The sequence below is a fragment of the Haliotis asinina genome, chromosome 3, assembly GCF_037392515.1.
Source record: "Haliotis asinina isolate JCU_RB_2024 chromosome 3, JCU_Hal_asi_v2, whole genome shotgun sequence".
In the NCBI taxonomy this organism is placed as follows: Eukaryota; Metazoa; Mollusca; class Gastropoda; order Lepetellida; family Haliotidae; genus Haliotis; species Haliotis asinina.
This window is the reverse complement of record NC_090282.1, coordinates 46486668-46513646: the sequence shown is the minus strand read 5'-3', so window position 1 is coordinate 46513646 and position 26979 is coordinate 46486668. Positions and strand designations below refer to the sequence as shown.

The window sequence follows — 26979 nt, the reverse complement described above, 5'->3', positions numbered from 1 at the left end:
AATCAGAACACGTATTACATCGATCTAGATTCAACTTGACAAATGCAAGCAATGTGGAGAAACAAATACGACATGACTGAGTTCTGTCTAGAAGAAACATTTGAGTATCACGCTCGGGAAGAGGTTCTAGTGGTAAATGCTTTAAGTCAGATTCAGCTCTGTCCACTTTCAAGCGAATTGAGAACAGGGCCTAGAATTCAATGATGCTACTTTGTGTCAAACAGCAACAACTGTAAGGGATCATAGACAGAGAGGCTAATAGCAGCTCTTCCCAAGCTATGGTTTCTACACTTGCTCAAAGTTATAAGTATTTTGATTAAGTCAGATCTTTCGACTGAAGCTCAAGTAGAAAAATTTTCTTAAAACATGCTCTCTGAACCTTACTGGAAACATCCAAAAGTACACTGAATGTGTTCAAAGCCCTCTCAGGTGATTTTTCTGGTCCTGATATAGACTACTGCACTGGATTGCTTTTAAGTCTCAACAAAGCTCTCTCCAGTGCACACTGCAAGATGTTGTGAATATGGCTGCTGGCTGCTGGCTGCTGGCTGCTGGCTGCTAATAATGAAAACATGACAAGAACTCATTTTTAAAAAGCATTTTTTTTATTAACTTATGCATTTTTTCAGGTTTGTATCATGGCACTTTATTTCATTTTGAATTGGTATTCAAATATAGATTTCAACTTTGAAAAACAGTTCAGGGGGTCATCATAGGTGAAACAATCATATTATCAACATAAACTCTCATGGCCTGAAGGTGAACCAAAATGCTAATGTTTTTCAAATATATAAGAGAATCATTAGTACAAACTATTAGGTATTAAACAATGTCAAAATATATCTAAAATCTCTGATCACTACTAGGGTAGGCCAGACTATTCACAAAATAAAAGTACAGAACATTTCTAATCATGACCAAGATATTTTGTGGACTTCACCTCACCTTCTGATCTGTAATGATCATAATGTTGTGTAGAAAGAATAAAGAAGCTCCTGAAACATTGTGTAGAAAGAATAAAGAAGCTCCTGAAACATTGTATAGAAAGAATGAAGAAGCTCCTGAAACACTGCGTAGAAAGAATAAAGAAAGTCCTGAAACATTGTGTAGAAAGAATGACGAAGCCCCTGAAACATTGTGTAGAAAGAATAAAGAAAGTCCTAAAAACATTGGGTAGAAAGAATAAAGAAAGTCCTAAAAACATTGGGTAGAAAGAATAAAGAAAGTCCTGAAACACTGTGTAGGAAGAATAAAGAAACTCCTGAAACATTGAGTAGAAAGAATGAAGAAGCTCCTGAAACATTGTGTAGAAAGAATGAAGAAGCCCCTGAAACATTGTGTAGAAAGAATGAAGAAGCCCCTGAAACATTGTGTAGAAAGAATGAAGAAGCTCCTGAAACATTGTGTAGAAAGAATGAAGAAGCTCCTGAAACATTGTGTAGAAAGAATGAAGAAGCTCCTGAAACATTGTGTAGAAAGAATGAAGAAGCTCCTGAAACATTGTGTAGAAAGAATGAAGAAGCCCCTGAAACATTGTGTAGAAAGAATGACGAAGCTCCTGAAACATTGTGTAGAAAGAATAAAGAAAGTCCTGAAACATTGTGTAGAAAGAATGACGAAGCCCCTGAAACATTGTGTAGAAAGAATAAAGAAAGTCCTAAAAACATTGGGTAGAAAGAATAAAGAAAGTCCTAAAAACATTGGGTAGAAAGAATAAAGAAAGTCCTGAAACACTGTGTAGGAAGAATAAAGAAACTCCTGAAACATTGAGTAGAAAGAATGAAGAAGCTCCTGAAACATTGTGTAGAAAGAATGAAGAAGCCCCTGAAACATTGTGTAGAAAGAATGAAGAAGCTCCTGAAACATTGTGTAGAAAGAATGAAGAAGCTCCTGAAACATTGTGTAGAAAGAATGAAGAAGCTCCTGAAACATTGTGTAGAAAGAATGAAGAAGCTCCTGAAACATTGTGTAGAAAGAATGAAGAAGCCCCTGAAACATTGTGTAGAAAGAATGACGAAGCTCCTGAAACATTGTGTAGAAAGAATAAAGAAACTCCTGAAACATTGTGTAGAAAGAATGAAGAAGCTCCTGAAACATTGTGTAGAAAGAATGAAGAAGCCCCTGAAACATTGTGTAGAAAGAATAAAGAAACTCCTGAAACATTGTGTAGAAAGAATGAAGAAACTCCTGAAACATTGTGTAGAAAGAATGAAGAAGCCTAATCCATAAAAGATCTTGGTCATCTGCAACAACTTCTAAATGCCACTAAAAGGCATACTTTCTAATGACAACAGTCAGATATGGTATGAAATTTACCGTCAGTTCAACAAAGGTAAAAGAATATATCTCTATCATAAAACTGAACAGTAAGTTGTAAAGAATTTCTTGATCAGAATTTTAATACTTCCAACCCTACTGTACTGGTGGTCAATATCAGTTTGAGCACTGGAATAGTAAGGCTATTATTTCTCTTTACACATATATTATGAACAATTATAGTGATGCGTCAATAAATATAATACACAGACACGGACTAGCCGTAACAATCATGTAGCATTGCTTCAATCAACATGTCACCATAACGTGTCACTATTATTTGGGAAAATGGAATAATGGCGAATGGTGCAAGTGACATACATTCCAAACTGCCACTCTTTCAAGAGCCAACCAACAACCTCATTTCTTAACTTGTCACTTCTATTTTCTGTGAAACATTATTTTTACACATCTTCCTATGAACGGTATTAGCGAGGTACCTTCATGCTAAAAAGTTATGCATACCTTAAAAGTTTTTCCAGCATCATTATTCTATGAGCTGTAATGTAACAGTGACGGCAGATATGTGTATCTATAAATGTACAGAACTAGGACTATTTCTTGAGTTGTGGCAAGAAATGAGGTGATTTCCCATCTTACAGCACACTGGTACAAGAGCCAACTTGGTAAATAGGGGCATGGTATAATATCAGGGACCGATCCGGGTTGGGGTTGGGGTCGGGGTAGGGGTGGGGGTGGTTGTTGCAGGGGTCAGACTTATGGGCAACTGGGGATATAGAAGTGGTTGCTACCCATGGGGTGTTGGCGCTGGTTACCGGTGCTTACCTGCCCTTCCGCTGCATTGTTGTATCAAGTGAAGTAAACAGATTACAGCATATTGTTAATGCATATCTATACGTATCAGTGTAGCAACATGCATCTCATCAGTTATTGATAGTGTGGGAGTATCCATTATGTTAAACACTGGGTCGTGTAGTCAACTGTGAAAACAAAACATCACAGCTCAGTCAGCTGCATCCAATGTGCCTCACACATAAATATCAGTTTCACAATAAATACAGACCAGTGTTATTCATAATCAGGATTAATAAAATTCATATCAATGTAATGGACCAGCGGTATTCACTGTAACTTAGGCAAATGATGTGAGATATAATACAGGCAAGTGGTATTGACTGTAATGTAGACCATGATCATGGTATCACCTAAAATAGATACCAGTGGTATTCAGTGTAATGTAGACCATGGTATCACCTAAAATAGACACCAGTGGTATTCACTGTAATGTAGACCATGGTATTCCCTAAAATAGATACCAGTGGTATTCACTGTAATGTAGACCATGGTATTCCTTAAAATAGATACCAGTGGTATTCACTGTAATGTAGACCATGGTATCCCCTAAAATAGACACCAGTGGTATTCACTGTAATGTAGACCATGGTATTCCCTAAAATAGATACCAGTGGTATTCACTGTAATGTAGACCATGGTATTCCCTAAAATAGATACCAGTGGTATTCACTGTAATGTAGACCATGGTATCACCTAAAATAGACACCAGTGGTATTCACTGTAATGTAGACCATGGTATCCCCTAAAATAGACACCAGTGGTATTCACTGTAATGTAGACCATGGTATTCCCTAAAATAGATACCAGTGGTATTCACTGTAATGTAGACCATGGTATTCCTTAAAATAGATACCAGTGGTATTCACTGTAATGTAGACCATGGTATCCCCTAAAATAGACACCAGTGGTATTCACTGTAATGTAGACCATGGTATTCCCTAAAATAGATACCAGTGGTATTCACTGTAATGTAGACCATGGTATTCCCTAAAATAGACACCAGTGGTATTCACTGTGACCTAGACAGATTGTATGCAAAGTAACAGACTATTATCAAGTATCTCCAACTGTAAAGTTTAGCCCTGATAGCATCATGGACATGGACTGAATATTAGGAGATGATGCTTTATGATTTTGACATTGTTGAGAAAGTCTGGAAAGTGATCCTTGACCAGGAATAACCTTCAGCTGCTATATGTTACACTATAATGTATAAGCAGTAAATATGTACATTTACTAATTTTTCAGTGATTATGAATATTTCCTGATTCCATCAGAGATTTTGTATATCTAATTCAATTATAAGGATTATGTATATTTGATTAAAGTATCAGGAACTATACACATTTAATGAAATCTACACTGATTCATTCTACATATTTTCTGAAATCAAGATAGGTAAATATGAATTATCAGGGGTGGAAACAGCATGGCATAGAAATGGCATACTATTTTTCATCCCAAAGGCAACATATTCAAGTCATCATTACACAAGAAACAGAGAAATTTTACTATTTTCCAATTCAAGTGGCAATATTTACAGAACTACAGAGGTTTCACTATTCTTCATCCCCAAAGGCAAAAGTTTACAAGATATCGTAACACAAGGACAAGAGAAGATTCCCAATTCTTCATCCTCAAAAGCAATATTCATAAGGTATCATAAAACATGAGCTAGAGATGGCATACTATTCTTCATCCCAAAAGGCAACATTTTCAAGTCAAAAGGCAAAAGGAAATGATCACAAGTAATTATAACACAATAACTAGAATGGTACCACCATTCTTCATCCCAAAAGGCAATATTTACAAGTCATCATCACACAAGAAATAGTGAGGTTTTACCATTCTTCATTCCAAAAGGCAAAAGAAAATACTCACAAGTCTTTGTAACACAATAACTACAGAGATTTCAGTATTCTTCATCTCAAAAGGCAATATTTACAAGTCAGTATAACACAAGAACTACAGAGGTTTCATAGTTCTTCATCCCAAAAGGCAATAGTTTACAAGACATCGTAACACAAGGACAAGAGAACTTTCCCGATTGTTCAACCTCAAAAGCAATAATCATAAGGTATCATACAAAAACATGAACTAGAGATGGCATACTATTCTTCATCTCAAAGGGCAACATATTCAAGTCATCATAACTCAAGAACCAGAGAGGTTTGATGATTCTTCATCTCAAAAGGCAATATTTACAAGTCATTATAGCACAAGACCTTAATCAGCTCTACCATTCTTCATTCCAAAAGGCAAAAGAAAATACTCACAAGTCATCGTAATACAAAAACTAGAGAGGTTTCACTATTCTTCATCACAAAAGGTAATATTTACAAGATATCATAACACAGGGACAAGAAAAGTTTCCCAATTCTTCATCCTCAAAAGCAATATTCATAAGGTATCAAAAACATGAGCTAGAGATGGCATACTAATCTTCATCCCAAAAGGCAACATTTTCAAGCCATCATAACACATGAAATAGAGCGGCTTTACCATTCTCCATTCCAAAAGTACAAAAGAAAATACTCACAAGTCTTTGTAACACAATAACTAGAGAGATTTCAATATTCTTCATCTCAAAAGGCAATATTTACAAGTCAGTATAACATAAGAACTACACAGATTTCACTATTCTTCATCTCAAAAGGCCAAAATTTACAAAACATCATGACATAAGGACAAGATAAGTTTCTCTATTCTTCATCCTTAAAAGCAAAAATCATAAGGTGTCATAAAACATGAACTAGACATGGTATACTTGTCTTCATCCCAAAAGGCAACATAGTCAATTCATCAAAACACAAGAAACAGAGAGGTTTTACCATTTTCTATCCCAAAAGGCAATATTTACAAGTCAGTAAAACACAAGAACTACAGACGTTTCACTATTTTTCATCCCAAAAGGCAAAAGTATACAAGATATCGTAACACAAGGACAAGAGAAGATTCCCAATTCTTCATCCTCAAAAGCAATAATCATAAACTATCATACAAAAACATGAACTAGAGATGACATACTATTCTTCAACCCAAAAGGCAACATATTCAAGTCATCGTAACTCAAAAACCAGAGGGGTTCGATGATTCTTCATATCAAAACGCAATATTTACAAGTCAATATAACACAATATGCATCCTACATCCAAAGAGTCAATGTCTACAAATCACAAGGACTAGAAAGGTTCTCCAATTCTTCGTTTCAAAAGGCAAAAGGAAATGATCACAAGTAATTATAACACAATAACTAGAATGGTACCACCATTCTTCATCCCAAAAGGCAATATTTACAAGTCATCATCACACAAGAAATAGTGAGGTTTTACCATTCTTCATTCCAAAAGGCAAAAGAAAATACTCACAAGTCATCGTAACACAATAACTACAGAGATATCAGTATTCTTCATCTCAAAAGGCAATATTTACAAGTCAGAATAACACAAGAACTACAGAGGTTTCATAGTTCTTCATCACAAAAGGCAATTGTTTACAAGACATCATAACACAAGGACAAGAGAACTTTCCCGATTGTTCAACCTCAAAAGCAATAATCATAAGGTATCATACAAAAACATGAACTAGAGATGGCATACTATTCTTCATCTCAAAGGGCAACATATTCAAGTCATCATAACTCAAGAACCAGAGAGGTTTGATGATTCTTCATCTCAAAAGGCAATAAGTCATTATAGCACAAGACCTTAATCAGCTCTACCATTCTTCATTCCAAAAGGCAAAAGAAAATACTCACAAGTCATCGTAATACAAGAACTAGAGAGGTTTCACTATTCTTCATCACAAAAGGTAATATTTACAAGATATCATAACACAGGGACAAGAAAAGTTTCCCAATTCTTCATCCTCAAAAGCAATATTCATAAGGTATCATAAAACATGAGCTAGAGATGGCATACTATTCTTCATCCCAAAAGGCAACATTTTCAAGCCATCATAACACATGAAATAGAGCGGCTTTACCATTCTCCATTCCAAAAGTACAAAAGAAAATACTCACAAGTCTTTGTAACACAATAACTAGAGAGATTTCAATATTCTTCATCTCAAAAGGCAATATTTAAAAGTCAGTATAACACAAGAACTACACAGATTTCACTATTCTTCATCTCAAAAGGCCAAAATTTACAAAACATCATGACATAAGGACAAGATAAGTTTCTCTATTCTTCATCCTTAAAAGCAAAAATCATAAGGTGTCATAAAACATGAACTAGACATGGTATACTTGTCTTCATCCCAAAAGGCAACATAGTCAATTCATCAAAACACAAGAAACAGAGAGGTTTTACCATTTTCTATCCCAAAAGGCAATATTTACAAGTCAGTAAAACACAAGAACTACAGATGTTTCACTATTTTTCATCCAAAAAGGCAAAAGTATACAAGATATCGTAACACAAGGACAAGAGAAGATTCCCAATTCTTCATCCTCAAAAGCAATAATCATAAACTATCATACAAAAACATGAACTAGAGATGACATACTATTCTTCAACCCAAAAGGCAACATATTCAAGTCATCGTAACTCAAAAACCAGAGGGGTTCGATGATTCTTCATATCAAAACGCAATATTTACAAGTCAATATAACACAATATGCATCCTACATCCAAAGAGTCAATGTCTACAAATCACAAGGACTAGAAAGGTTCTCCAATTCTTCGTTTCAAAAGGCAAAAGGAAATGATCACAAGTAATTATAACACAATAACTAGAATGGTACCACCATTCTTCATCCCAAAAGGCAATATTTACAAGTCATCATCACACAAGAAATAGTGAGGTTTTACCATTCTTCATTCCAAAAGGCAAAAGAAAATACTCACAAGTCATCGTAACACAATAACTACAGAGATATCAGTATTCTTCATCTCAAAAGGCAATATTTACAAGTCAGAATAACACAAGAACTACAGAGGTTTCATAGTTCTTCATCACAAAAGGCAATTGTTTACAAGACATCATAACACAAGGACAAGAGAACTTTCCCGATTGTTCAACCTCAAAAGCAATAATCATAAGGTATCATACAAAAACATGAACTAGAGATGGCATACTATTCTTCATCTCAAAGGGCAACATATTCAAGTCATCATAACTCAAGAACCAGAGAGGTTTGATGATTCTTCATCTCAAAAGGCAATAAGTCATTATAGCACAAGACCTTAATCAGCTCTACCATTCTTCATTCCAAAAGGCAAAAGAAAATACTCACAAGTCATCGTAATACAAGAACTAGAGAGGTTTCACTATTCTTCATCACAAAAGGTAATATTTACAAGATATCATAACACAGGGACAAGAAAAGTTTCCCAATTCTTCATCCTCAAAAGCAATATTCATAAGGTATCATAAAACATGAGCTATTCTTCATCCCAAAAGGCAACATTTTCAAGCCATCATAACACATGAAATAGAGCGGCTTTACCATTCTCCATTCCAAAAGTACAAAAGAAAATACTCACAAGTCTTTGTAACACAATAACTAGAGAGATTTCAATATTCTTCATCTCAAAAGGCAATATTTAAAAGTCAGTATAACACAAGAACTACACAGATTTCACTATTCTTCATCTCAAAAGGCCAAAATTTACAAAACATCATGACATAAGGACAAGATAAGTTTCTCTATTCTTCATCCTTAAAAGCAAAAATCATAAGGTGTCATAAAACATGAACTAGACATGGTATACTTGTCTTCATCCCAAAAGGCAACATAGTCAATTCATCAAAACACAAGAAACAGAGAGGTTTTACCATTTTCTATCCCAAAAGGCAATATTTACAAGTCAGTAAAACACAAGAACTACAGACGTTTCACTATTTTTCATCCCAAAAGGCAAAAGTATACAAGATATCGTAACACAAGGACAAGAGAAGATTCCCAATTCTTCATCCTCAAAAGCAATAATCATAAACTATCATACAAAAACATGAACTAGAGATGACATACTATTCTTCAACCCAAAAGGCAACATATTCAAGTCATCGTAACTCAAAAACCAGAGGGGTTCGATGATTCTTCATATCAAAACGCAATATTTACAAGTCAATATAACACAATATGCATCCTACATCCAAAGAGTCAATGTCTACAAATCACAAGGACTAGAAAGGTTTTCCAATTCTTCATTTCAAAAGGCAAAAGGAAATGATCACAAGTAATTATAACACAGTAACTATACATCCAAAGAGTCAATGTCTACAAATCACAAGGACTAGAAAGGTTTTCCAATTCTTCATCCAAAAAGGCAAAAGGAAATGATCACAAGTAATTATAACACAATAACTAGAATGGTTCCACCATTCTTCATCCCAAAAGGCAATATTTACAAGTCATCATCACACAAGAAATAGTGAGGTTTTACCATTCTTCATTCCAAAAGGCAAAAGAAAATACTCACAAGTCTTTGTAACACAATAACTACAGAGATATCAGTATTCTTCATCTCAAAAGGCAATATTTACAAGTCAGTATAACACAAGAACTACAGAGGTTTCATAGTTCTTCATCCCAAAAGGCAATAGTTTACAAGACATCGTAACACAAGGACAAGAGAACTTTCCCGATTGTTCAACCTCAAAAGCAATAATCATAAGGTATCATACAAAAACATGAACTAGAGATGGCATACTATTCTTCATCTCAAAGGGCAACATATTCAAGTCATCATAACTCAAGAACCAGAGAGGTTTGATGATTCTTCATCTCAAAAGGCAATATTTACAAGTCATTATAACACAAGACCTTAATCAGCTCTACCATTCTTCATTCCAAAAGGCAAAAGAAAATACTCACAAGTCATCGTAATACAAGAACTAGAGAGGTTTCACTATTCTTCATCACAAAAGGTAATATTTACAAGATATCATAACACAGGGACAAGAAAAGTTTCCCAATTCTTCATCCTCAAAAGCAATATTCATAAGGTATCAAAAACATGAGCTAGAGATGGCATACTAATCTTCATCCCAAAAGGCAACATTTTCAAGCCATCATAACACATGAAATAGAGCGGCTTTACCATTCTCCATTCCAAAAGTACAAAAGAAAATACTCACAAGTCTTTGTAACACAATAACTAGAGAGATTTCAATATTCTTCATCTCAAAAGGCAATATTTAAAAGTCAGTATAACATAAGAACTACACAGATTTCACTATTCTTCATCTCAAAAGGCCAAAATTTACAAAACATCATGACATAAGGACAAGATAAGTTTCTCTATTCTTCATCCTTAAAAGCAAAAATCATAAGGTGTCATAAAACATGAACTAGACATGGTATACTTGTCTTCATCCCAAAAGGCAACATAGTCAATTCATCAAAACACAAGAAACAGAGAGGTTTTACCATTTTCTATCCCAAAAGGCAATATTTACAAGTCAGTAAAACACAAGAACTACAGACGTTTCACTATTTTTCATCCCAAAAGGCAAAAGTATACAAGATATCGTAACACAAGGACAAGAGAAGATTCCCAATTCTTCATCCTCAAAAGCAATAATCATAAACTATCATACAAAAACATGAACTAGAGATGACATACTATTCTTCAACCCAAAAGGCAACATATTCAAGTCATCGTAACTCAAAAACCAGAGGGGTTCGATGATTCTTCATATCAAAACGCAATATTTACAAGTCAATATAACACAATATGCATCCTACATCCAAAGAGTCAATGTCTACAAATCACAAGGACTAGAAAGGTTCTCCAATTCTTCGTTTCAAAAGGCAAAAGGAAATGATCACAAGTAATTATAACACAATAACTAGAATGGTACCACCATTCTTCATCCCAAAAGGCAATATTTACAAGTCATCATCACACAAGAAATAGTGAGGTTTTACCATTCTTCATTCCAAAAGGCAAAAGAAAATACTCACAAGTCATCGTAACACAATAACTACAGAGATATCAGTATTCTTCATCTCAAAAGGCAATATTTACAAGTCAGAATAACACAAGAACTACAGAGGTTTCATAGTTCTTCATCACAAAAGGCAATTGTTTACAAGACATCATAACACAAGGACAAGAGAACTTTCCCGATTGTTCAACCTCAAAAGCAATAATCATAAGGTATCATACAAAAACATGAACTAGAGATGGCATACTATTCTTCATCTCAAAGGGCAACATATTCAAGTCATCATAACTCAAGAACCAGAGAGGTTTGATGATTCTTCATCTCAAAAGGCAATATTTACAAGTCATTATAACACAAGACCTTAAACAGTTCTACCATTCTTCATTCCAAAAGGCAAAAGAAAATACTCACAAGTCATCGTAACACAAGAAGTAGAGAGGTTTCACTATTCTTCATCACAAAAGGTAATATTTACAAGATATCATAACACAAGGACAAGAAAAGTTTTCCAATTCTTCATCCTCAAAAGCAATATTCATAAGGTATCATAAAACATGAGCTAGAGATGGCATACTATTCTTCATCCCAAAAGGCAACATTTTCAAGCCATCATAACACATGAAATAGAGAGGTTTTACCATTCTCCATTCCAAAAGTACAAAAGAAAATACTCACAAGTCTTTGTAACATAATAACTAGAGAGATTTCAATATTCTTCATCTCAAAAGGCAATATTTAAAAGTCAGTATAACATAAGAACTACACAGATTTCACTATTCTTCATCTCAAAAGGCCAAAATTTACAAAACATCATGACATAAGGACAAGATAAGTTTCTCTATTCTTCATCCTTAAAAGCAAAAATCATAAGGCGTCATAAAACATGAACTAGACGTGGTATACTTGTCTTCATCCCAAAAGGCAACATATTCAATTCATCAAAACACAAGAAACAGAGAGGTTTTACCATTTTCCATTCCAAAAGGCAATATTTACAAGTCATCATAACACAAGGACAAGAGAAGATTCCTGATTCTTCATCCTCAAAAGCAATAATCATAAAGTATCACACAAAAACATGAACTAGAGATTTTATACTGTTCTCCATCTCAAAGGGCAACATATTCAAATCATCATAACACCAGAACCAGAGAGATTTGACTATTCTTCATCCCAAAAGGATGCAGGTTTTAACCATCATACATCCCAAAAGTCAATGTTTATAAATCACAAGGACTAGAAAGGTTTACAATTCTTCACTTCATAAGGCAAAAGTAAATGATCACAAGTAATTACAACACAATAACTAGAATGGTTTTACCTTTCTTCATCCCAAAAGGTAATATTTACATAATTAATCAATGCAGCATAAGAATGAGAAAGGTTTTACTTTTCCTCATCCCAAAAGGCAATCTTTACAAGTCATTATAGCAAAAGAGCTTGAACGGTGTTACCATTCTTCACAAAAAGGCTACATTTACAAGACATCATAACAAAACACAAAGAGTTGAAAGATTTCACCATTCTTTGTCCAAAAAGGCAAAAACAATAATCACAAGTCATCATGACACAAAAAAAGAACTAGAGAGGTTTTACTGTTCTTTATCCCAAGAGGCACTAGTTACAAGCCATGAGAAAACAAAAACTATAGTCCTTTTGGCTCACAAGAAAACCGATGAATTGCAATCTAACTCGGACACTAATAAACATTAAATACCCAATGAAATGCTGATCATAACGAAAACATCATACCAACTCTGTGAGGTTTTTGCAGAATTTTTCTTCTTAAAATAAAAAAGTTGTTTAACAAACTATCATTACAGTACTGACACAGTTCACTGTTAAGAGGAAGGAGTGCAGAGAAAGGGATAGCCCTTTATTCAAGAAGCATGTGCCAACAAAGTTAATCATTAACCGGTGCTGTGCCATTTACATCATCTGTCAAACACCTGTAACATAATAACTAGACAGGTTTGACTATTCTTTATTCTAACTGGCAATATTTACAAGTCATTACATCAACAATATATTTAATAGTCAGTTTCCCCATATATGCACACACACTCACATACACACCCAGTCCACAAGTGTAAACACGAAACATTTCCATCAATATTTCAGTAATGCAGACATTGCCTATATGACATCAAATTATGGCTAAGATGTTATATTGTCAAAAACACTGTGTTATTCAATAGTAAAGGGAAAGATTACTGAATGTTCACATTTCCAGAAAACAAGAACAATGCACCTTACATAAATACTGTCCACAGTTTACATAATAGATAAATTAGAACCACAATGTTGTTGTTATATCTGAATAAAGAATTTACAAAAAAAGGATGATGGTGATATAAAAAACAAATGTCAAGTCTAAGTATCTCTTCTGGTCAATCAGTAAAAACAACCATATCTTTACAATCTTTAAAAACATAAAATGACCATACATTTCCTCTGTAATTGTTGAGCGAGAAATGATTTGTCTTATAGCAATACTAGTATTTACAAAAAACCCTAACAACAGTGTGTGAATGTCATGACATTTGGATGTATGAAGATTTGTTGTAAGTGGTCCTGCAACCTGAAGGAAATTGCCACCAATACACAAAGTCCACACTCTTCTGCTGTCCATGAGTACTGGACCATCAGAGTGCAATCCTATCCCTGTATCCATAGATCCCACCTGTGAACAAAAAGCACAACTGTGTCAGTGAGAGGTGCTATAACATACATCTAGTGTCTCACTGAGAGATGCTATAACATACAACCAGTATGTGTCTCAGTGTGAAGGTACTATAACAATTAAGTGTCTCAGTGTGAGGGTGCTATAACATACAACCAGTGTCATAGTTGAAGGCGTCATTGCAAACGATGTGGAACCTGTAAACAGACAGATGATGGAGATTGGCTGGTCTGTGGCAGTTGTCTGCCAGGACAATAAAAACATTACACCAATCACAGAGCTTCATGACCACACATGCACCGTTTTCTATGACACCAGACAGAGTTGACTAGCCATGTCTGACACAAAGTTCACATAAGACAAAAGACAAAATAGTCAACTCCCCAAGAAGTATCTCTTGCTATTCACACAGACAATCACTGAAATAGTCACCTGGCACAAACATGGGTTGATGTTAGCAAATTCTATCCCGTAGGTTTATTGGTGGTATGTTTAGGTCAACTCTGCACTGACAATCCTGTGCCTTGAACCTCAAGGAGTTACATATGGATAACCTTTATTGACTGTCCTGAAAAGAACCACTTCAAAGGATTCTACCATTATAACTAGGTCTTGGGACTTAAATAATCATACTAATTTGAGGATATTGACATTCGTTGAAATTGAAATACAATATTTCCAATTTAGTTTTTCCCTTGAGCAAATATAATATAGTACAATCAAAAATAATCTTCCAGTACTTACCCCTGCGAAACTCAGTTCATGAGTTCATGAAGTGTTCATCAACTTTCGCTTTAATCTTCATGAACTTACTTCATGAAGACACACTTCATGAAGACTTCGTCAACTTCATGAAGTAATTTCACACTTCATGAAGTTTTGTTACTTCATGAAGACATATTTCATGAAGAGTTCTTCAACTTCATGAAGTTATTTTACACTTCATGAAGTTATATGTTACTTCATGAAGTTATTGTTCATGAAGTAAGTCTAGTCTTATTCACTACAAATTTCCAGAGTAAACTACATGAAAAAGAAAATACAGAATAAATATTACAAGCTACAATACTTTTATTCATGTTACATAAGTTGTTATGTAAATGATTACAGATGAGGCATAAACATACTTTCCACATATTTAATTAAGTTTAAATTATCTGTAAATCCAATCTCTCGTGGCATTACTAGTTTTTGTCTAGTAATTTTTGTTGTTGTTTCATAATTTATACAACAAACAATGCATGAAAGAACGCTAAACGATTCTGTGCCTAACAGGAGTTGTTTTAGTAACATAGGGACAGTTCAAGTTAAAACTTACCTTCCTAAAATAGCTGCGTAACCAGTTGGTACTGTGGAAGTTTTCTACTTGTCTTCCTTATTCATATTTACTCCATAAAGTAAAGTTTTCCTGTCAAAATCGTCTCATTTCTTTGAATTTCTCCCGTGATTGCTCACGATCGGACATGCATGCAGATACTTTACTATCGCAAGAACGTCTTCCGCAAAGTTCATAACGAAGCAAAAACATAAAACTGTCAAAAACATTAACAGTCGACTCGGTACTAGAAAAAAAAGAAACGTGGAAAAATATTTTGATATCGCCATGCTTCTGACAGCTTTCAAAACCCGCAAGTTGATCTTTTCGTTGAAAACATTCAATGCTCTCGATTTTAGAACACATTCCACTGTCACTCCCTGTCCAGCACGATATGACCCTAAAACTACGTCAGTTTAGACTAATGAAATCAAATTTATGACCAGGGACAAGTGCATTATAAACTATTCTTCCAAGTTATGATCGACAACGGAACGTGAACTCAGAACATGTTTTTACGGGATCCCCGCCGTTGACAATAATACGACATGTATATTGACAAGTTCTAATTTCGATATTGATACCTAAATATTGTAATTCTTGCCATTATTTGTTCATAAGATGAGAAATTATACACTGTCGGTATGATGGAGTAACTTTCGCGCCAAAACTGCCCCGCCCTTCGTTCTTCCGAAATCTATTCCGACTTTAAGAACGGATAACAATAATCATACATCTTATTTTATTTATAGACACGATTTACTCCTGATCTAAGCTTTATATTTACACTTAATTTTTCTTTTCTATCAAAAAATGTCCTTACTTCAAACTTGCAACATTCTGTACGGAAAGACGCGACCGTTTCCCGGCATGACGCCATTGCTGCTGTCTTCGAGCGCGAGAGCGAGGCAGAAGGCGCCAAATGCAACTTCGCCAACAGACAACGATTCAGGCGATGAATATCACTAATAAATTTGCGATTAGCGCATTTCGTGGATAATACAACGATGGATATGTCAAGAACTGACTCAAGATAAAGGAACCGACTAGATTAACTGCCTATGGATGCATCCCAAGGTGATTTCCATGAGCGGTACGTAAATAACAACAATTTTGAAATTATTTTGAGTGCCGGAATATGCATAAACAAACATTGGTGAAAGGATAAGCTTTGAGGAGAATGACAGAAACTTTTTTTAAACATATAGCAGTGTATGTCTCTTAGTCTCAGAAGGAAAATCAGTAATGTGTACGGAATGATAATGTGAACGTTGTGTACGATGGGACTTACACAGGGGCATGTAAGGCTGGTGACTTAAATCTGAGCACATGCAGATGGTGTCAGAGTTCAAGGTGCTAGTTTGGTGCTAAGTTTGTTTGGTTTAGATCATAAACAACAAAATAAATTCCAATGAAAAGGGAGATAATTGCTATAGGCACTTTCAGGGATGTTTCATTTTCTCTCTGTCGTTTTTGTATTCACTTTTGGAATAATTACAGATTGTCAATTAAAAGTGAATGTGCCACAATGTTTAGTCATCTATTTGAGTTGGAAATAGGTTCAGTTACATGAAGATACGTTTTTCTATTTTATGATGTGCTGATTATTTTAAGTGTTGGGAAATGCAGATATTTCAGAATATATTTGATTATGAATGTAGACTAGTGATTTAGAAGCCAGTTTTGTTACTTGATATGCACTCTTTGTATTAAAAAAAATAATTTAAGGTCATCAGTGTAAAATTAAATTATTTAAAATAGTTTAATTAATCAGGTGAAAAATTATCTGAAACAAGTTATATATACTTAACATTTTGAGCAATTTTTTTTGAAACAACAAAGTTTCAGTATTTGCTTTAGACTCTTTGAAATGGAAAGACTATGATTAAATGTTGTTGGTTGCAATGTTTTTCAGATTTCCACAGGGCAATTCTGAGGAAATGGGGGCGATTCTGCAAATGTTGAAACACAAAGATGAATTTCTCGATGATTATATTCCTGAGCCAAAGTGGTCACTCTTCGCACTGAAGACTTCGGTTTGATTCGTAACATGAGTACAATGTATGTAGCCCTTCTCTTGGGTTCCTTGTCGTGATATTGCTGGAACTCAACTCACTCAGTCACTAACCATTCTTAAACCAATGTGGGCATCTTCAGTGATGTTACCACTGCTCTTCCTGAAGGTTCTTCCATCCTGTGTCTTCTGAGATAAATTGTGATGCCCCATGTACAACTTCCAGGTAGATGATTAAAGGCCCTGTTGTAAATTCTCTTTTGGTTGTGACTCTCATTGTCTACTTAAAAAACATATAGTCTGAAGGGATTACACTTTCTGAAATTGTATATTACAATCTACTGCATGAAATGGTGTTCCTAATGAGTTCATTTTCCTGGATACAGACTGATTGACATCCAAGCTGTAGTAAAGATAGAACAAGTATATATGGATGACAGCTTCTTTAATTCTAGAGCACAATGTTTGGATACAGGTTTTTGTGTTGTTTTTAAATAATTAATCAGAATTTTCTGCTGAAGATTTGAATAAAAAGGAAATCCCATCAAAATCTAGTTTTCTGTTTGTGTCCTCTTTGCTGCTTGATATTTAATTTATGTTACATCTATTGGTGATGAATTTATATGTTGCCTGCCAGCTTGCATGGCATGGTCAGATTATGTGACTTGTGTTGCAGAAAAAGGCCGAAAAAGCTCTTCAGGAAGTCTTCACGAACAGTTCAGGGGGGTCTTCATGAACTCTTCAGGAAGTATCTTCATGAACTCTTCAGGAAGTATCTTCATGAACTCTTCAGGAAGTATCTTCATGAATTCTTCATGAACTCTTCAGGAAGTATCTTCATGAACTCTTCAGGGAGTATCTTCATGAAGTATTTCATGAATTCTTCATGAAGTATTTCATGAATTCTTCATGAAGTATCTTCATGAACTCTTCATGAAGTATCTTCATGAACTCTTCATGAAGTATCTTCATGAACTCTTCATGAAGTAGATGTCTCATTTAATGTTCATGAATTCTTCATGAAGTTTTCATGAACTCTTCATGAAGAAACTTCATGAAGTCTTCATGAAGAATTCATGAAGAATTCATGATCTTTTCGCAAGGGTAGTGAGCTTCACAAATACTGAACATTTTACAAGCATTATGCATCATTAAATCATATTTCTTAGTACTTATTGCAGACTGTAGATGACTGAGCATTTTACCATGAAACTATTCCAGCTGAATCTGGTGGCAACATGCCATTTAGAAGATAGTCTCTTGTTCAATGGCTTCAAATAAAGATGTCCTGAAAGGTACGGGCCATAAGAGCTACTGAGTGATGGCCACCCCAACAAACAGCTGTAGGCCCATCCACTCTCTTACTAAGAGCAGCAGCATCACCATAAGAGCTGGGGATGGTGTCAACAGGATAAGAAATGATATCTGGAATTGATTTGGAATTCTAACAAGTAGCAACACTGGTTAAAATAACATTATGTGAAGGCAATATATTAGTAATTCAGTGGGATTTTCAAGTATTGAGGCCTTTTAAGTTACGTTCCATTTACACTACTTAGTGCATTCTGGTTTTATCCATTTGAAGAGATTACTCTATCTTGGAACCTACTGCCATCGCAGGCTAATCTGGTACTGATGTACGAGAAGCCAGGTATTCTTCATCCTCGACATCTCCAGAGTATACGTTCCGGTAAGTCTCCACTATACCCTGGATGCATCTACGGCTCTGTCCGAAACCTTTATTACCTCCCTTTGCTGGCTCGCATTCTCACATTCGGCCAATCAGCCAAGCCGCCGTTACAACTGAACTTGAAAGTGTCAATAACGATAGTGGTTGCAATTGCGAAGGTTTCTTCGCATTGAGACATTAATGAGAATTAAAAAAACACATGTGCAAGAACTGCTTCTGCCTCTTTCAGAGATTTTGTGTATGGTTTGTGTTGCCAAGTTTGATTGGTTAGATAATTTAAAAAGCGAAAGTGTGTTGTGATTGGTTCGCTCAACTTCCCAGCGTACTCACCTGATTGGATAAAAAGCCAGCCAAGGGAGGTAATAAATTTATTAGGCTTAGCCGTAGATGCATCCAGGGTATAGTGGAGACTTATCGGAACATATACCCTGGAGATATCAAGGATGGGTATTCTTAGGAGTCAATTGAGGTCTGACACCTGGTACATGTGCAGGACAATGGTGGAGGAAAACTATCACCCCTACAACTAAACACTGATAACTGACTATAAAGTGCTTGGATTCATGTTGATAATTCAAAACATTCTTGTTTTATGATAATAGCCACAAATACTGAGGACTTTGACAATTATATAGTACTCTTAGAATCATTACTAATGATCACTGCTGTTTGAAGTAAACTGTCTTTGCATTAATCCTATGTTTCATGCAATGACTGGAACTTACTATACACTTACTATAGCACTGATTAAGCATCACCTAAATCCAAAACAGTTTGAATTATTTTGCTCTAAACAGGCAATGATACCCTATCATATTGGAATGTACATGCCAAACTTTATCTCAATGCTAGAAGGCATATGTTCTAAAAGACACCAAGCACATCTGGTAAAAGATTAATAATCATAATATATACACTATAGTTTTACATGATGGGAGGTTACTGTCACGTAAGATCACATAACTTGAACACTAACCACACGGTTATTTGTTGGCTTGTGAGAAGGTCATCCACGGACAGAAAACCAGGAGATAACACTGACCATGACAACTGTCCCAGAGTGGGTTCCGGTGAAACCCCCTCTCTAACTGGCATGCTGGTCTGCTTATTCATTAATTCAGTAAAGAATCGGAAGTCACAAGAAGCTAATCACAATTTTGTTCACAAGCATGGTATAACATCAGGTGGCCACAGAGAGTCAGTACAACCCTCTGGGCTGAGGGCTTACCTGTGTGGTCTAAACCCTACTGATAATCAAATGGAATTAATGACTATTCATCTAAAATTGAAACAATAAAAAGATTATGATTCGTTGAATGATACAAAATGGGTGTGCCCTACAATAACCAATGAAATGCAAACTGGTGTGTCCTACAACAACCATTTAAATTACTACACAGGGAAAATACTCAGTCTTGCTAATCCTATATCAACTCACACTAGTCTTGTTGGCACACTGAGTGGTTGCTTGATTGCTTGCTCTGGGCCATGTCTTCATGACATCAGTTGGTGTTTGCTTCACATTATTCTAACATAGGTGATGACAAGTTTATTTTATTAAAGCAGATAATAAAACCATCTAGCCATAGCTCTTGTCTTACTGAAAGGTTTGTGAAACAGTTGAGTCCATAACACATCTGGCTAGGATTTATCTAGAACATCTGTGAAATTGCATACCATTTTGAAAAGTATGTCTGTGAGATTAGTACCTTTGACAGGAGTGTTCTCATGCTATTACTGATCATGATGAAACTATTATGAGTATTTTCCTAATATCTGAATCATAATATGTCGCTTGTAGTGGTATTAATTGATGATGAATTTTAGTATAAAGTATTATTCCATGATACATAACACCAGGAGATGATCCACAAAGCACACTCCTTTGGTGGTGGGTCAGTGATGGTGGGTGGTGTTTCATATAACTGCAAGTTGGGTCCAACTTCAGTACCTGGCACACTCAAAGTACTGGACATTGCTGTCATGCCACATTATGATAAACGAGTAATCACTGGATCTCACAGTCTATTTGCATAAAAAGACAATCGAAACATCATGCTCTCTGTCACTACCCACAAGCAGTCCTGATATAAACCACATCAAACATCTTTGAGAGTCTCTTGGATTCCAAGTTTGAAATGAACATGCCCCTGGGTTTACTTTTACGCTGCTTTTAGCAATATTCCAGCAATATCACGACAGGTGACATCAGAAAGAGGCTTCACGCATTGTACCAATCTGGGGAAAACAAATCCAGGTCTTCAGCAGGACAAGCAAAGGATACCACAGCGCCCCTATTTCAAACTGTGTAACAAACAGATCAGGACCATGGTCATTGAGACCACACCTTTTTTCACTCTTGAAATTCTACATGGTCTATAATCACATCTGTGTCAGTATTTGTATACTACTTGGTCTATAATCACATCTGTGTCAATGTTTGTATACTACATGGTCTATAATCACATCCGTGTCAGTCTTTGTATACTACATGGTCTATAATCACAACTGTGTTTGTATACTACATGGTCTATAATCACATCCGTGTCAGTCTTTGTATACTACATGGTCTATAATCACATCTGTGTCAGTCTTTGTATACTACATGGTCTATAATCACATTTGTGTCAATGTTTGTATACTACATGGTCTACAATCACATCTGTGTCAATGTTTGTATACTACATGGTCTATAATCACATCCGTGTCAGTGTTTGTATACTACTTGGTCTATAGTCACATCTGTGTCAATGTTTGTATACTACTTGGTCTATAATCACATCTGTGTTTGTATACTACATAGTCTATAATCACATCCGTGTCAGTATTTGTATACTACATGGTCTATAATCACATCCGTGCCAGTGTTTGTATACTACTTGGTCTATAATCACATCTGTGTTTGTATACTACATGGTTTATAGTCACATCCGTGTCAGTCTTTGTATAGTACATGGTCTATAATCACATCCGTGTCAGTCTTTGTATACTACATGGTCTATAATCATTCAGTCTTTGTATACTACATGGTCTATAATCACATCCGTGTCAGTCTTTGTGTACTACATGGTCTATAATCACATCCGTGTCAGTCTTTGTATACTACATGGTCTATAATCACATCTGTGTCAGTCTTTGCATACTACATGGTCTATAATCACATCTGTGTCAGTATTTGTATACTACATGGTCTATAATCACATCCGTGTCAGTCTTTGTATACTACATGGTCTATAATCACATCTGTGTCAGTCTTTGCATACTACATGGTCTATAATCACATCTGTGTCAGTATTTGTATACTACATGGTCTATAATCACATCCGTGTCAGTCTTTGTATACTACATGGTCTATAATCACATCCGTGTCAGTCTTTGTATACCACATGGTCTATATTCACATCTGTGTCAGTCTTTGTGTACTACATGGTCTATATTCACATCTGTGTCAGTCTTTGTATACTACATGGTCTATAGTCACATCTGTGTCAGTCTTTGTATACTACATGGTCTATAATCACATCCGTGTCAGTCTTTGTATACTACATGGTCTATAATCACATCCGTGTCAGTCTTTGTATACCACATGGTCTATATTCACATCTGTGTCAGTATTTGTATACCACATGGTCTATATTCACATCTGTGTCAATGTTTGTATACTACATGGTCTATAATCACATCCGTGTCAGTGTTTGTATACCACATGGTCTATAATCACATCTGTGTCAATGTTTGTATACTACATGGTCTATAATCACATCCGTGTCAGTCTTTGTATACTATATAGTCTATAATCACATACCTGTCAGTCTTTGTGTACTACATGGTCTATAATCACATCCATGTCAGTCTTTGTATACCACATGGTCTATAATCACATCCGTGTCAGTCTTTGTATACCACATGGTCTATAATCACATCTGTGTCAGTCTTTGTATACTACATGGTCTATAATCACATCCGTGTCAGTCTTTGTGTACTACATGGTCTATAATCACATCCATGTCAGTCTTTGTGTACTACATGGTCTATAATCACATCCGTGTCAGTCTTTGTGTACTACATGGTCTATAATCACATCCGTGTCAATGTTTGTGTACTACATGGTCTATAATCACATACCTGTCAGTCTTTGTATACTACATGGTCTATATTCACATCTGTGTCAGTCTTTGTGTACTACATGGTCTACAATCACATCCATGTCAGTCTTTGTGTACTACATGGTCTACAATCACATCTGTGTCAGTCTTTGTATACTACATGGTCTATAATCACATCCGTGTCAGTCTTTGTATACTACATGGTCTACAATCACATCCGTGTCAGTCTTTGTATACTACATGGTCTATTATCACATCCGTGTCAGTCTTTGTATACCACATGGTCTATATTCACATCTGTGTCAGTCTTTGTATACCACATGGTCTATATTCACATCCGTGTCAGTCTTTGTATACCACATGGTCTATAATCACACCTGTGTTTGTATACTACATGGTCTATAATCACATCCGTGTCAGTCTTTGTATACTACATGGTCTATAATCACATCTGTGTCAGTCTTTGCATACTACATGGTCTATAATCACATCTGTGTCAGTATTTGTATACTACATGGTCTATAATCACATCCGTGTCAGTCTTTGTATACTACATGGTCTATAATCACATCCGTGTCAGTCTTTGTATACCACATGGTCTATATTCACATCTGTGTCAGTCTTTGTGTACTACATGGTCTATATTCACATCTGTGTCAGTCTTTGTATACTACATGGTCTATAGTCACATCTGTGTCAGTCTTTGTATACTACATGGTCTATAATCACATCCGTGTCAGTCTTTGTATACTACATGGTCTATAATCACATCCGTGTCAGTCTTTGTATACCACATGGTCTATATTCACATCTGTGTCAGTATTTGTATACCACATGGTCTATATTCACATCTGTGTCAATGTTTGTATACTACATGGTCTATAATCACATCCGTGTCAGTGTTTGTATACCACATGGTCTATAATCACATCTGTGTCAATGTTTGTATACTACATGGTCTATAATCACATCCGTGTCAGTCTTTGTATACTATATAGTCTATAATCACATACCTGTCAGTCTTTGTGTACTACATGGTCTATAATCACATCCATGTCAGTCTTTGTATACCACATGGTCTATAATCACATCCGTGTCAGTCTTTGTATACCACATGGTCTATAATCACATCTGTGTCAGTCTTTGTATACTACATGGTCTATAATCACATCCGTGTCAGTCTTTGTGTACTACATGGTCTATAATCACATCCATGTCAGTCTTTGTGTACTACATGGTCTATAATCACATCCGTGTCAGTCTTTGTGTACTACATGGTCTATAATCACATCCGTGTCAATGTTTGTGTACTACATGGTCTATAATCACATACCTGTCAGTCTTTGTATACTACATGGTCTATATTCACATCTGTGTCAGTCTTTGTGTACTACATGGTCTACAATCACATCCATGTCAGTCTTTGTGTACTACATGGTCTACAATCACATCTGTGTCAGTCTTTGTATACTACATGGTCTATAATCACATCCGTGTCAGTCTTTGTATACTACATGGTCTACAATCACATCCGTGTCAGTCTTTGTATACTACATGGTCTATTATCACATCCGTGTCAGTCTTTGTATACCACATGGTCTATATTCACATCTGTGTCAGTCTTTGTATACCACATGGTCTATATTCACATCCGTGTCAGTCTTTGTATACCACATGGTCTATAATCACATCTGCGTCAGTCTTTGTATACCACATGGTCTATAATCACATCAGTGTCAGTCTTTGACGTGACACTGATATTTACAGCTTCCAGTGCTCACCTTAGTGTATTGACTGTTCTACTAGACGCACAATGCTGCCTGCAAGCTCACATGCTTGTGAGGCATCAGCCCGTGTGTACACATCAGCTGGTATCCTAGGGTAGGCAAGTCTGTCAGGGTAGCGCAGGCGATTGAAGTCCTGTATAACAGACTGTAGCTGGAAGGCCAGGCGTGTCAGGGAAGGGTTACCTAAACCACTAGATAGGCTGGATAAATCATGGGTCCTCATCGCATCAGCTTCTCTGGAGTCTTTATTGTATAACATGGACTTGATGGCCTTTTCAGCAGCCTGTCGACAAACAAATGTAAACTGGTTTGAAAGCGTTAATGTGAAAGATCATCATGCAACAACATCCCAAAATTCAAAATATTAAAAAATGTTTATTAAGGGTGAAGCATACAGGATAAAATTACAAATTCCTTTTTTGTGAGTTTTTGTACCAGTTAATATCAATGCATGGAAATATTTCTGCCATTTTATCACACTGAATGTAGAAAGCTAATACATGTATAAGCGCTGAAATCTTATGCCTAACTATAATGTATCGTGCTGAATGTAGCAAATCAATGGATTATATCTTTCTTGCTTCCTTAGTTTTTACTACAATAATCTCCCCATGCATGTTCGAAAACGCATGAGCAAGCTATGCAATGAGAGAATAATGGACTGCTCCCAATATGAGAAAATTATACACACTTAATATTTGAAATTGGCTTGGTTTACATTTTGACCCGAGTGCTGTGTTTGTTTTCACACCTGACATGATTCCCTTGATTTCATCAAGACATAAGTTATTGGTTACAGGGATTTGTATAAGAAAGCTGATTTTAAACTATAGGTGATGTTACAGACCTAACACAGGCAACATGTGTAACATGCTTTTGATACAACTCTTTTCAACAGGCTAAAAGCTCACTTCGGTGTTTATTTATAGTGGAAGCTGTCTAAACCGGCACTCATTTGGACTTAAGAATTAATCTGGTGTAGACAATGTGCTGGATTGTAGAGCTGATGATAAATGTACAAGCCACGGATGGGACTGAGATTTTATGCCAATGTTGACAACTTGCCGGATTGAACAGATGCCAGTTTTGGCAGCTTCCACTGTATGTACATTTTCCTTAGCATTCCTAGTGATGATATGGTCGACAACGATCGTTGATAACAATTATTGGTGATTTGATCAAACAACAACAAAAACACCAGTGATCACAATCATATATTTTTTCAAATTCTCACAGTTAGAAAAATTGAGATTTAAATTACTCAAAACTCTGCAATTGGTGATTAAATAATGTGTCTAAAATGGTGAATGCACGTTGTCTTAATCAAATTTTCACTCCCTGCAATGAGCAGATGAAATCTTAGTAAAGGGACTTTTCCACAGAGTTCAAAACTGAAGTGCACTTATCTTTGTGATGTATCTGAATATTGTTTCGATAGTGCTAAAACGGGGGTTGAAGATGACTGACTTGTTCTGGTGTTAGAATTGACAACCAGATTGTAGACACACAGACATAATCTATAACTTGATCGTTTTGCTGGCATAACCACCAAGATTGATCAGTTACATCACTGTGTCAGGTACCAGACACATGAACAACTTTTCCACACATTCTTGCACTGTTTTAAATCAAAAAATTTATTCATAAGATAACTAATGAAAATATTCCATGTCACAACAATTTTTATCTCTGAGTATAAAATTTGTACAATAAAAAGGAACTCATCTTGATGTAGTTGTCACCTTATCTGAGGTTTAGAAATACATCACACCACTGTGAACTTACGACATATACATCATAATTGCACTGAATGTGGAAAACATAAAGAAATACAGACTGGCATTTTCAATTTTTCCAAACAGAATATATACAGGTGTCATTGCCTTGGGAGTGTAGCACATAGATTGGAGCTGGTCAATAATTACAAACATTATTGAGACAGTACATTTGAGACCGCCAATAGGTGTAACTACCAACGGATGAAAAATCATAGACTATAAAGCAGTGACGGGGACCAAAAAATGATCGATCTACAGAGCTACCGGGCCAGGATTAGTGGTTTTGTGCACCCACCCAGCTGGAGACAGGTAGGCCATGTTGCCATTGACATGAACTACACACCTCTTACATCGGCCTCAGACATCCCTGCTTCGGACATCGGCATGCATGTTACTTCTCACTCTACACCTACTTCTGTAAGCCACATGCCACCAGGTGTCTACACTCAACAGCTCCTGATTCCCTAGCAAACACTTTGATATACTCGCCTGCAAGCAATTGTGTTTACATAGATGACGTCACACCTTATACCCTGGGTAGTGAAGCACACCATTTGCGATATGAACTCACTAAG

At 35.8% G+C, this 26979-nt stretch overlaps 1 protein-coding gene across 2 annotated transcripts in view; it reads right to left on the bottom strand.

Moving 5' to 3' along the window:
• Positions 1-12557: 12557 nt before the first annotated feature.
• Positions 12558-26979, bottom strand: part of LOC137278122 (sacsin-like) — a 48648-nt gene continuing 34226 nt past the window's right edge. For both annotated transcript variants that reach the window (XM_067810263.1, XM_067810262.1), the window contains exons 8-9: positions 24621-24909; positions 12558-13714 (exon numbers count right to left, since the gene is read on the bottom strand). In XM_067810263.1, the coding sequence (XP_067666364.1) occupies positions 24622-24909 (288 nt within the window). In that variant the 3' untranslated portion in view covers positions 12558-13714; position 24621. The remainder of the gene's footprint in view (positions 13715-24620; positions 24910-26979) is intronic.